Source organism: Phoenix dactylifera, chromosome 9 (assembly GCF_009389715.1).
Source record: "Phoenix dactylifera cultivar Barhee BC4 chromosome 9, palm_55x_up_171113_PBpolish2nd_filt_p, whole genome shotgun sequence".
NCBI classification, from domain to species: Eukaryota; Viridiplantae; Streptophyta; class Magnoliopsida; order Arecales; family Arecaceae; genus Phoenix; species Phoenix dactylifera.
In genome coordinates, this window is record NC_052400.1 from 20,573,079 (window position 1) to 20,584,282 (window position 11,204).

At 39.5% G+C, this 11,204-nt stretch overlaps 1 protein-coding gene across 1 annotated transcript; it reads left to right on the forward strand.

Annotated features, from left to right (window-relative positions):
* The first annotated feature begins 9,949 nt into the window (after positions 1–9,949).
* On the forward strand, positions 9,950–10,985 carry LOC103709567. Its single transcript, XM_039130407.1, has one exon. The coding sequence runs from the start codon at positions 10,069–10,071 to the stop codon at positions 10,606–10,608; it is 540 nt and encodes a 179-aa protein (XP_038986335.1). The 5' UTR covers positions 9,950–10,068; the 3' UTR covers positions 10,609–10,985.
* Positions 10,986–11,204: the final 219 nt, after the last annotated feature.

The window sequence follows — 11,204 nt, forward strand, 5'->3', positions numbered from 1 at the left end:
CTCTGAAATTTTGCACAGAATCTACTTTTTAGTGAATGTTACGCATGCCACCGTTTGGTAGTTATAGCAGAATATTGTGCATCATGAAATATATGGGTTACAGAGGAACCATCTTGTGTATCAAAGTTACGATTTCCCTTTTTATCTGCAAGTCTTTGTTCTAGCGAAACCAAGAAGGATGGAAGCAAATCATTCCTCATTGCCCTACAAAGTTTGTGGATAAATTATATCAGTGATGTCAGCAGGCCAACCTGCACGCATTTTTTGTATGTTATTCTGTGTTGGATCAGCGCATTCAAGATTAATGCTCTGCCCCAATTCAACTTTTGACAAACACTAATTATTAGATGTGGTATTCATCGTAATGACTTGATCTGCAAGGATATTTTTTCTCTTTAATGGTTCCATCCATTCATTCCTCTGATGGTCTTTCAATTGTGTTTTGTTTTGTGTTTATATATATATATATATTTGTTTGGGGCCGCGTGTGGATGAGCCAAATGTCCACTGGACAGATCGTCCAGCTTGTGTAATAAACGACATATATCTTGTTTTACCAAATAAATATCATTAGGCCAAAGTTAAAGCCCACTGTTATGATGCACTACTAACTCGCCATAGACTAATGTTGTATACCTCCTTTTTGCAGCTGTTGGGTTATTAATCAATTAGGCTGACTTTGATTCGCACTCGCAATAACCTGCATATATTAGATAGGGTCCAGGTTTTGTTTGAAGTGGCTGCGCCCGGTAGAATGAGATCAATTTTTGTTGCAGAGAATTCATTTTTCCCAAACAAGTTTTCCTGAATTTTTTTCAGATTTCTGCTGGTCAAATGAATTTTCAGATAGGGGAGCCTTCTTCTACCAGTTTGATGTTGCATGAGTAAATGTTTGGCATCTGAGGTTGTACTTGGAGAATAATGCTCTCGTATAAGCCGTGATAAAACGAGGGACAAAGTCCACATAGAAACAAAGAAAACACATGATCCACGGTATGTGTCTGAAGTTGATGGACGTACGAGGCGGGGGGAGGAAAGAAAAAGAAATCCTCGTGCAGTCTGTTGGGGGAAGTGGACTCGGTCCATCTTCTTCTTTTTCTTTTTTTTTTTGGTTAAAACGATCCATCTTCTTTCCCGATCCTATCAGAGGATTCTAGGGTCATATTTTTCTTCTTTACACCCTCTCTTTTGTCTATAAACAACCCCCTATCTCCTTTCTAGCATCTATCTTCAAAGATCCCTTAATTAAAGTGGCGAATCAAACTCTTCCAAAGAGGATTTTTTTCGGAATTTTCCGTTTGATCTGGTCACGAGATTTCACCAGAGTCAAGGTATTGTCTAGATCTTGTTTCCCTTTCTTTTTTCGATTTTTGGGCTATCATATCACTCACATTGGCCGGCAAGTAGGGTTTTCCTTGCTTTTTGTTTCTTTTATCTTGCTGGAACCGATCGCCATTGTTGGGAGTGGCTAAGATTTTATTGTTGTTGCGGGTTGCTGCTGCAACTACTGTCGTCGCGGGCTCCTCTATTTTTTTTTTTTGGTATAGCGGTGGCTCACACTTTACGCATGTGGATATGGCCAACAAAATCAGAAAATAAAAAATCAGATAACGGAGTCGGCACTGTGTCACAAGTCATCCATGTAAACCCTCCAGAGTGGTGAGCCATCCTTAGAACTCTCCTTTTCCTTCCTTTATGTTGAGAAAGAAAGAGAGCCTCACCACTCGTTTCCTCTCTCCTCCTTCTCTTCATCTCTCTAGTTGATTTGAGGGGATTCAGGAGACTTACTAGCAGGCCCTAGTGACCCAGTAGAGGATATCAGGTTATTGATTATCTCTTTTATGGTTTTAATGTTCGAACTTGATCTTGTAGGAAAGCAACCATCTGGTAAGAAGTGTTGAGTATACTCCACACCCTAGTTCGTAGGTCGAGATATGAGTCGGTACTTTTATGTCTGTATTTATCTTTGATAGAGGTAAGAATTTCTGTACCCAATCATCTTTGTGAATAATATGTATTTTGCAATACGTGTCTATGAATTTGGATTTTGCATCATTGATGCATGATTGCATATTGATTCCTGATATGAATATATAAATACATATTTCTTTATTGTTATAACATATTAAATATTGATGATTTTGGTTTTCTGGAATATGATTTTGCTTGTTTGAAATATGATGCTGGTTGTTTTTAGAATTTAGAAAGAAATATAATAAGAATTAATATTTTCTCTAGTTTAGATGAAATTGAATAATTTGTTTGCCAAGTAAAAGAATTTGGACTACTCATGTTATGGGATTGCTAGTTACGGGCCGAATTGCAACACTTTGATTTACAGCCATAAGTCGAAGCATGGGAATTAAGGATTGGCAATTATGGTTGAATCGTGATACTTTAGTTTGCCACTATAAACCGAAGTATAAAAATTATGATTTGCCCTTACGGGTTGAAGCGTGGATATTATGAATTGCCAATCATAGGCTGAAGCGTGACCATAGATAGTCCAAATTGGAAAGATAATTATTGATAAAAAATTTGGATAGTAATAGAAGATAAGATATATGAAACCTCTGCTAAACAAAAATTTTAAATTGATGATATATTTGATATATTTTTTTGAATAAGATATATATTTGATGGCTTATAATTGTATGTGCATATCTATATGGATTTATTTGAGCTATGCTGAATAGTCAGTATGAGAATTTATGATTTTTGCCTCCATTTTGATATGATTTATAACTAACCTTTATTTTAAAAATTATTTTATCTATATTGTTGTGAGTGTGGGGGATTCTTACTAGTGATTGTAAAGCTTCTTATTTTATCTATATGGAGCGTTAGAAAATTTTGTAATAAATAAGTTTGATTATTAGATTATCGTAGATTTATTTAGTTGAATTAATTTAGCTAATGACTATTAATTTAAATTTCTGAACTTATTGAAAATTTGTTCATCTTAGGTCTTAGATGATCTTTAGAGCACCGCTTCAAAGTTTATGCGGCCGTGCACGTGATCAAACCCTATATGGTAGGTTTAGAACATGATGAATGGGATGCAATGTTGGGACTGCCTTTGGCCACCCGTTTATCATCTCACCGAAAAAAGCTATCTTCTGACATCCATTGGCCACCAAAATTGCGTTCGGTTGCCTGTCATTTCGTCGCTCAGATCACAGCACTTCCATTGGCCACAAGCAAGGCTCAAGCAGGTTAGGGATGGTACATTTGGTCCGACCGGATCTCATGGTGCTGCGACAACAACATAACTGGGCCTGGCCATTATGGCTCACAAACCCTGGCTTTTCTCCCCTTCTTTTCCCCTTTTAAGCGAAGCACAATAAATACAGAAGCAAGAGCGGCTTTTCTTCTTTCTTTCTTTTTTCTTTTTTTTTTTTTTTTTTTGATTAACAGTGTTTCACTACATTCGGCCGTGAGTACATTTCAGAATAGTCACAGTGCAGAACATACTCTAGTACAACGATACGTGCTTCAGACCTCCTATGAGACTGCTCCAGTAGGTATGCTGTAGAGAAGACGACCCAGTCCGCCGCACTATTCGCCTCCCGAAGCACATGCAAAACTCGAAAAGAATCAAACTTCTCCACAAAATAGCAAATATCACAGACTAGGTGAAAATCTATCTTGGCATGTCTGCTCCAAATCCAGTCCATTATTGTAACCGAGTTGCCCTCAAGAAAGATCCGCCGAGTATCCAGATATACTCTGGCATGGACGAGGCCCTTCCATACCGCACGCAGCTCCGCCATTAGGATAGACTCATAAAAAATGCACCGTCCTCCAAATGCAATCAGTCTGAAGTCCTGGTCTCTGATCACAAAATCTCCGCCGCATCTGCTGCCGCCCTCTGATTTGCGGCCGAAATTTATTTTGAGAAAATCAGGGTGGGGCTCCTAGGATAAGAGAAGGAAAAAAAATCATAATACTAGTAATGGAGCTCCGGTGAATAGTACTGACGCGTGCCAGTGGAGGAGCATGAGGACGTTCCAAAAATGACTCCTGCCTTTTGCGCTTCGTACTGTTGGAACCTGCATTGTCCGGTCAGAAAGTATTATTATTTCTCGATACGCTTCGCGTGGGCTTGAGGCCGCCTGTGACGAGGAGGAGGAGGAGAGGAGGGTTTGCTTCGCCTCGGGATTCCCGGGTTGGGAGCTTCCTTTCACGAGCGAGGACGGAAATGGTGAGCTGTCATGCCTATCTCTCGCCCGGCAAGGCTAAGGCGGTGGGGCACGTGTTACGCAAGTGCGACGGAGCATCTGCGTACAATTTGTAAAGGAGGGAAGCCGGGGTAAAGTTGGATTGATGCAATCTCGCTTTCATCGAGCCCCAGAAGAACATCATGCGTAGTCTTCACATGGATGGTGCTCATGCTTTCTTATGTCATAGAGAAGGTTGCATTCAAGAAGACTGCAGAGTTCCCGTTATACATGGTACGCTCTACGCATACCATTAGGGTTGATGACTGTATTTATTTTTTAATTGAAATTTGGACTGAATTTATATAAAATTTAATAATTTTATATCTAAATTCGACTCATGATCAGCAATGTATAGTATCTTATGAATCATCATCATCATCCATTAATTTAATCTTAACCATGCAAGCTTCATTCGTGCTCATAGTTCTGTGGACGCTCAAAATAGTACAAGCTTTGCAATAGGAAAATATAATATTTCTCAAAAAAAAATCACGAGAAAAATACAAGAAGATATAATGATTATTTTGAAATTATTTAGAGGACATATGATCATTTCGTTTTGTGTATCTTCGGAATGAGTAAGCGGCTGGGAGAAAGTTAAAGCATGCTCTCGATGGAAAATAGTAAGCCATAGTTTAGTAGGGGCAATACAAGGCTCTTTTTTTTTTCTTTAAAAAAAGAGAGAGAGAAGGAGAAATAATGATGTTTCAAATGAATAGTCATATTAGATAAACTATTAAAGAGTTCACATGGAGTCTTGTGGCAACGATCTACCAAGTTTGGATTGTTGCCATCAATGGTAAGCAACAGATGCAAGATTGCGAGTTCAACAGCAAGATTCAATAACAAAAAAAAAATATTCTAAGAAATTGGGAGAATATTTTACTGATATGGCATATGAATATAATTATAAACATATTTTATATATGTGTGTATAATATATATATATTATGATGTATATAGAATCTTATGTATATATATTTTTTACTTTTCTATTATTTCTAAGTAGTACGACAAAGTGGCAAACATCTGCAGCCGGTTTTATAGACGACAAAACATCCACGTTCAAGAGAATTTTTTTACTTGTTTATTATGTTCGCATCACCAACGAAGCAACCAATGCTCCAAGTTGAAGATTTGGGCGTCGGATCCAGCAAAGCCTTGTTTCCCGCATCGGTTTGCAGCATTCTGAGGAGACCTGCTGACATTCCCCATTTAAAATCCTCCTCTAAGGAATTAAAAAATGCCTTCAGCTTTAAAATGGCCTCTGATGAGCTCGGAGGGCATATCTGTCTGCACGCACCCATTTGGAGACGAGTGATAGTTGCGTAGACCGAAGAAAGGGATAGAAAATGACAAAAGAAAGCATAAAATAATCTGTTCGTTCCTTGGATTGTAAGGAAACAAAGCCGAAGAAATCCACAAATCTCTTGAAGGTTGCTTACCTACTGGATTCATTTGTTCCATTGATGTTTTGTGTGCTATTGATGGTATTAATAAGCAATACTTGGTGCACCCACCCTGCAACACCAATTCATGAACCCTCTCACTTGATTTGGACATGTAAGGGTGGATTATGATGTCAAACTAAAGCCACTCCCCATCCACACCCACACGCACCCAAGAAAAAAAAAACACTATATATATCTAAATAATATCACCTTGAGTCATCTACATTAACAATAGTTAAATAATAGGATTTTTTTCATAAATACCCGCTAAATATCAAATTTTGCATGAATATCCTTCCAAAATTGATATTCGCATGTATACCCTCGTAAAACATAAAATACTTGTTTTCCTAATCTATCCTTTTTTAATCCATATTTTTGCATATGTACTGACGTCATCTAACGCCGTCAAAAAATTAACGGTTTTAAATTAAATTGACTGAAATACCCTTACTGGATAGATGTCCAAAAGAAAATATTTATAAGGCGATCGCGATGGAGGCAAAAAAAATAATTTCAAAATTTTATTTTATTTTATTTTAAAATAAATATGATTTTATTAATAGTGCTAGAAGAACCGAAATATTAGGAGCATTTGTGTAAAATAATATTTTATGAAGGTGCAGAAATAATTTAAATTTTGATGGTATTCACGCAAATTTGAATTTTTAGAAGAATATACATAAAAAAATCCTAAATAATAAATAATATTATATAAGTATTAGAAATGATTGCAGACTGTAAAACTTTAAAAAAAAGGATCAACTCAATGAAACAAAATTCCCGTCAAAAATAGAGGGGAATGTGTAAGGCTCATTTTCCGCCAAGAATGATAAGGCGTTATGGTGTTAGACCGTTGGAGCCATGCGTTGATGAAGGCCGAGATGAGGAGCAAACTTATCCGTATAGGAAACCAAAGATTTTGTGTGGTGTGCAAAGCCATGAGAAGAGTCAAGAGCTCTCGGGAGGTGATCTACTTGAGATTGAGCGTGGACTTCCACATCTGCAGTCTTCCAAGGTAAAACTAGGGAACAACACCCACAGCTACAAGTCAAGAGGGTCCTCATGTTGACGGCTCAAAACCTGCCACGTTAAGCCCAAATAGGGGCCATTTTCTTGGCCTATAAAAACAATACAAGCTCAACGGATGCATGTACGCATTAACTTCTTCCTTTCTTAGACATTACTCTTCAATTCAATAGAAATAATGAGACAACTTAATAAAAAAAATGTTATCTTTTATTAAAATGAAAAGAAAATATCAAAATAAAATAGGAACAGAAGTCGCAGAGTGTCATCGAGGTGCTCGGCCGTGTAGAAAAAAAATGCTCTTTATTGTTTTCAAATTAAAAATGCCACAAATGCAATAAGTTCTCTATTTTCAATATTAAAAAAAAATGAGAAAATACAAAATTTCTTTTATTTCATACAGTACCCAACGAGGGAGGTGGTCTGTGCTATAAAAACTCAAACTACTCACACTCCAAGGCATTATAAAACTGGTCCAAAGAGCTCTCGAGATTTCTTTTCTTGTATTACTTAGAAAACATAAATTGATTTAATTTAATAATAAAAAAAAGAGATGACATGAGCATGCCAGTTGTGAGTTCAATCAATGACCCAATCATTCTTAGTGTAAACGTAAAAAACTGGGGCCTTGCTTTTACCACGACTCCCAATCCATTCCTAATGAGAAGTATATGAAGATCCCATCATTCTCCTGTTTATCCCACTTTTCTCCTTTTAAGACAAAAGCTCTTTTCATTAATCTAATAGCCGCCTAAAAGCTCGTACATGTACGCAGATGCCAAAACCAACAAACCCAAGCCGCAAAGGAGAGCTGTCGACCACAGAGAATGGATTTTGTGTGACCTCTGCATCACCTATCTGTGTGTCAACACTGCATGATGGCACGTGCAAGCCCGCCAGTAACACTGTACGAGTGACTTGCAGTATTTCTCCCAAGTGGTACTGTGCCCGGCAATAGTAACAGCTGATATAAGATATTTATGATGGTAGGAAAGAGAACAAGTGTTGTACAGTGTCAGCCAGAGATTATATTATAGAGAGGGGGAGGTGAAGGAATTTCTAGATATGCGTAGGAACAAAGGAAAGAAAAGTGCGACGTCAGAGTCGGTAGAGGGTGTAATGTGAGCATTGAATGGTGGAGGGCTGCATATTTGCTTTCCTCCCTCATCAGCATAGACCTCTCTCTCTCTCTCTCTCTCCTCTCTGGGTAAAATTCTTCTCAATTCCTTTCCTTTCTCTATCTATCTTGTTTTGCTCTCTTTTTTTCATCTTATTTGGAATTGTTTGGGTAGGTAGTAATTATGTCCTCCTAGCCGGTCTTCTGGTTGTAATCTCAGGGTTCTGTCTTCGGGTAAAATTTTGTTTGATTTGTTCATTTGCTCGCACTTTGGTGCAAGTTTCATGTGGTCTTCGCTTAAGGTGGAAAAGCATATGGAGTTTTTTGCGTCATGGAATGAGGTCTTCATTTCTTTTCCTCTATTTTCAGAGCTGAAATGTTTTGGTGCAGTTCCGTTTGCTAGCGTCTTAAAGTCTTCTTCTTCCCCCTCTTTGTTTTGATATTTGTTGCTGGAATTGTGGTTTGAAGATCTCCTTTTAAAAATCTGATGGAAATAATATCATCATCCTAGAGTTCTCCCTTCTTTACCTTGATAAATTATATGTGATTTTATGTGGAACATGGGATATCCCTCAGGGATGCATGTCAGATCGGTAAATGATGATGCTCCTTTTTGCAACTTTGGAATCCACAGGGTTTCCTTTTATCAGATGAGGGGAAACAAATAGATCTGCCTTAGAGTACTTGAGCTATTCATCAACCCTAGCCTATAATCTTTCCCTTTCCTAATTATTTAAGGATTCTCCACTCAACAGTAGACAGATGATGAAAGGGCTCATAATTCAGCAGCACCAGCTGGTGGAGGAGAACATGTCCAATCTAACTTCAGCCTCTGGGGAAGCCAGTGTCTCTTCCAACCAGCAGTCCTCCTTTGCCTCCCCAAACCCAGCTCCAGTGAAGAAGAAGAGGAACCTCCCAGGAAACCCAGTCTTACAGTTAGCCTATATTCCATTATCTCAAATTAATGTTATCTGTCATGTTTTTGTTTTAATCCAATCATTAAATCTATGCTGGACTTTTTCATTTTCTTGGTTTTTTTTTTTTTTTCTTTTCTGGGAGTTGGATATCAGACCCAGATGCTGAGGTGATAGCACTGTCCCCAAGACCCTGATGGCTACCAACAGGTTTGTGTGTGAGATCTGCAACAAAGGGTTTCAGAGGGATCAGAACCTGCAGCTCCACGGGGTCATAACCTTCCATGGAAGCTGAAGCAGAGAAGCAGCAAGGAGGTGAAGAAGAAGGTGTACATCTGCCCAGAGGTGACATGTGTGCACCATGATCCCTCTAGGGCTCTTGGGGACCTTACTGGGATCAAGAAACACTTCAGCAGGAAACACGGGGAGAAGAAGTGGAAGTGTGACAAGTGCTCCAAGAAGTATGCTGTTCAATCTGATTGAAGGCCCACGCCAAGATCTGTGGCACAAGGAATACAGATGCGACTGTGGTACCCTTTCTCAAGGTAGCAAAAGAACTAAACTAATTACCCAACTAGTTACATTTGACAATAGTAATTCTCTAGATATGAAACAAAAAGGTGGCACTGGAAAAGGAGTACTTGAAATTAAACTTCATTGGAAGAATCACTGCATTAAACCATCAAGCATTAAAGTTAGGTCCAAAAGTGCCAGCTAGCAGGCTACCTGTGGTAGTCATTGCCACTTCTCTTGGGTTTGGTCATGAGGATAGCACGAAAATGGAAAGATTTCAGCAAAATGTCCCCATGGATTCAGCAACCCAGAGACAGAAGGCATAATATTTTTTCACTTCGATCTGTTTTCATTTCACTCCTTCTTTCCACACCTTGGTTTCTCTTTGGAGTTGCGTGAGCTTTTTTAAATGATGGCTGCCCTTGTGATGCCTGTTCTTTGTTTTTTCTCGTTGGTATATTTCTCTTGATTGCAGGAGGGATAGCTTTATCACCACAGCCTTCTGTGATGCATTGGCAGAAGAGAGTGCAAGGGTCATGACAGCAAACCCTCTGGCTGACAACCACCCGCTGCTATTCTCTCAGCCCGCATCATCCCATGCCCCCTCTCCACTTCCACACAATGCCCTCCAAGCCCAGTTCACTCACCTGAGAGAGAACCACAGCAGCCAACACTAACATCATAGGCAGTAATGAGAGAACAATTCTCTAGGCACTCTGAGATCAATTCCCACCATGGTTGGCTAGCCAGGCCCCGCTTCTCTAACCAATTTGACCTCCCTTCCTCTATCCACTCCACAAGACTAGAACAGCAGTACTCGCATGAAAACCCAGCTCCCCTCCTCCACCTTTTCCCCCTCATTACCAAGGGCCTCGGACTGCCGCCTCTTCTCACATGTCAGCCACAGCATTGCTACAAAAGGCAGCCCAGATGGGTGCAACCATGAGCAGACCTCCACATCATGGTCAGATGGTAACTCACACTACCAACGCTACTGTTGCCAATACTACTGGTACTGGCTTTGGTCTTGGCTTAACCTCCCACCAAGAGATGGCTGGAGGCGTGGTGGTGGTTTCGGGCATGGGTCGGCACCTCCCCTTCTCCAAGACATGATGATGAATTCCCTCCCCTCACCTGCTGGCTTTGGTGGGCCTTTTGAGGAGCCCTTTGGGGTAATGCTGGGAGCCAAGAGGGAGGAGAACACTACAATGGAAAGCATTGCAAGAAGGCATGGAAGGAATGAGGAAGGAAGAAGTGCTGGCGCTGGTGGCGGAAATGATGGGTTGACTAGAGACTTTTTGGGTCTGAGAGCCTTTTCCCACAGGGATATCCTCATATGGCTGGGTTCGACCCTTGCATGAGTTCCTCCTCCTACGAGCAGTCTCAACAAAATAAGAAACCATGGCATGGTTAGCTACTCCACGGAAACTGATCATGGATGGGCTCCAATTTCAGAATCTCGAGGAAAAGACCCCATAGTAACTATTCTTTACCTATTTCTTATCTTTTCCTTTCTGCCAAGGAGGAATTAAAGCTTGTCCCACATCTCTATTTCTCCTCTAGGATTCACTATAAGTGAGGTTGATATGGCATTCCAGATTTATTGTTGGATGAATGTTCTTATATTTGTTCTTGTAATAATCCTTCTCATGTGCTCCTACATTGAAGGTAGATCCTCCTTGTAATCAGTATAGAATAATCAAAGTTTTAATTCGAACTGAAATAGAGTTGACTATAATGTTGTCCGGAAATATTAGACCTTACTGTTTGCTCTTAGAATTAGTTGTCGATAAAAATTATAGTCAGTAGGGTAACATCTTCTTTTTTTTTGCTTCTTTTATGGTGGGTATCCATAGATTACGCTCTTCAATTTTTTAATTTTGCTGTGAAAAGGTTAAAAGACGGGAACCACACCACACCCACAAAAACTGTATCGGGTACGGTGTCCCATTAGTTT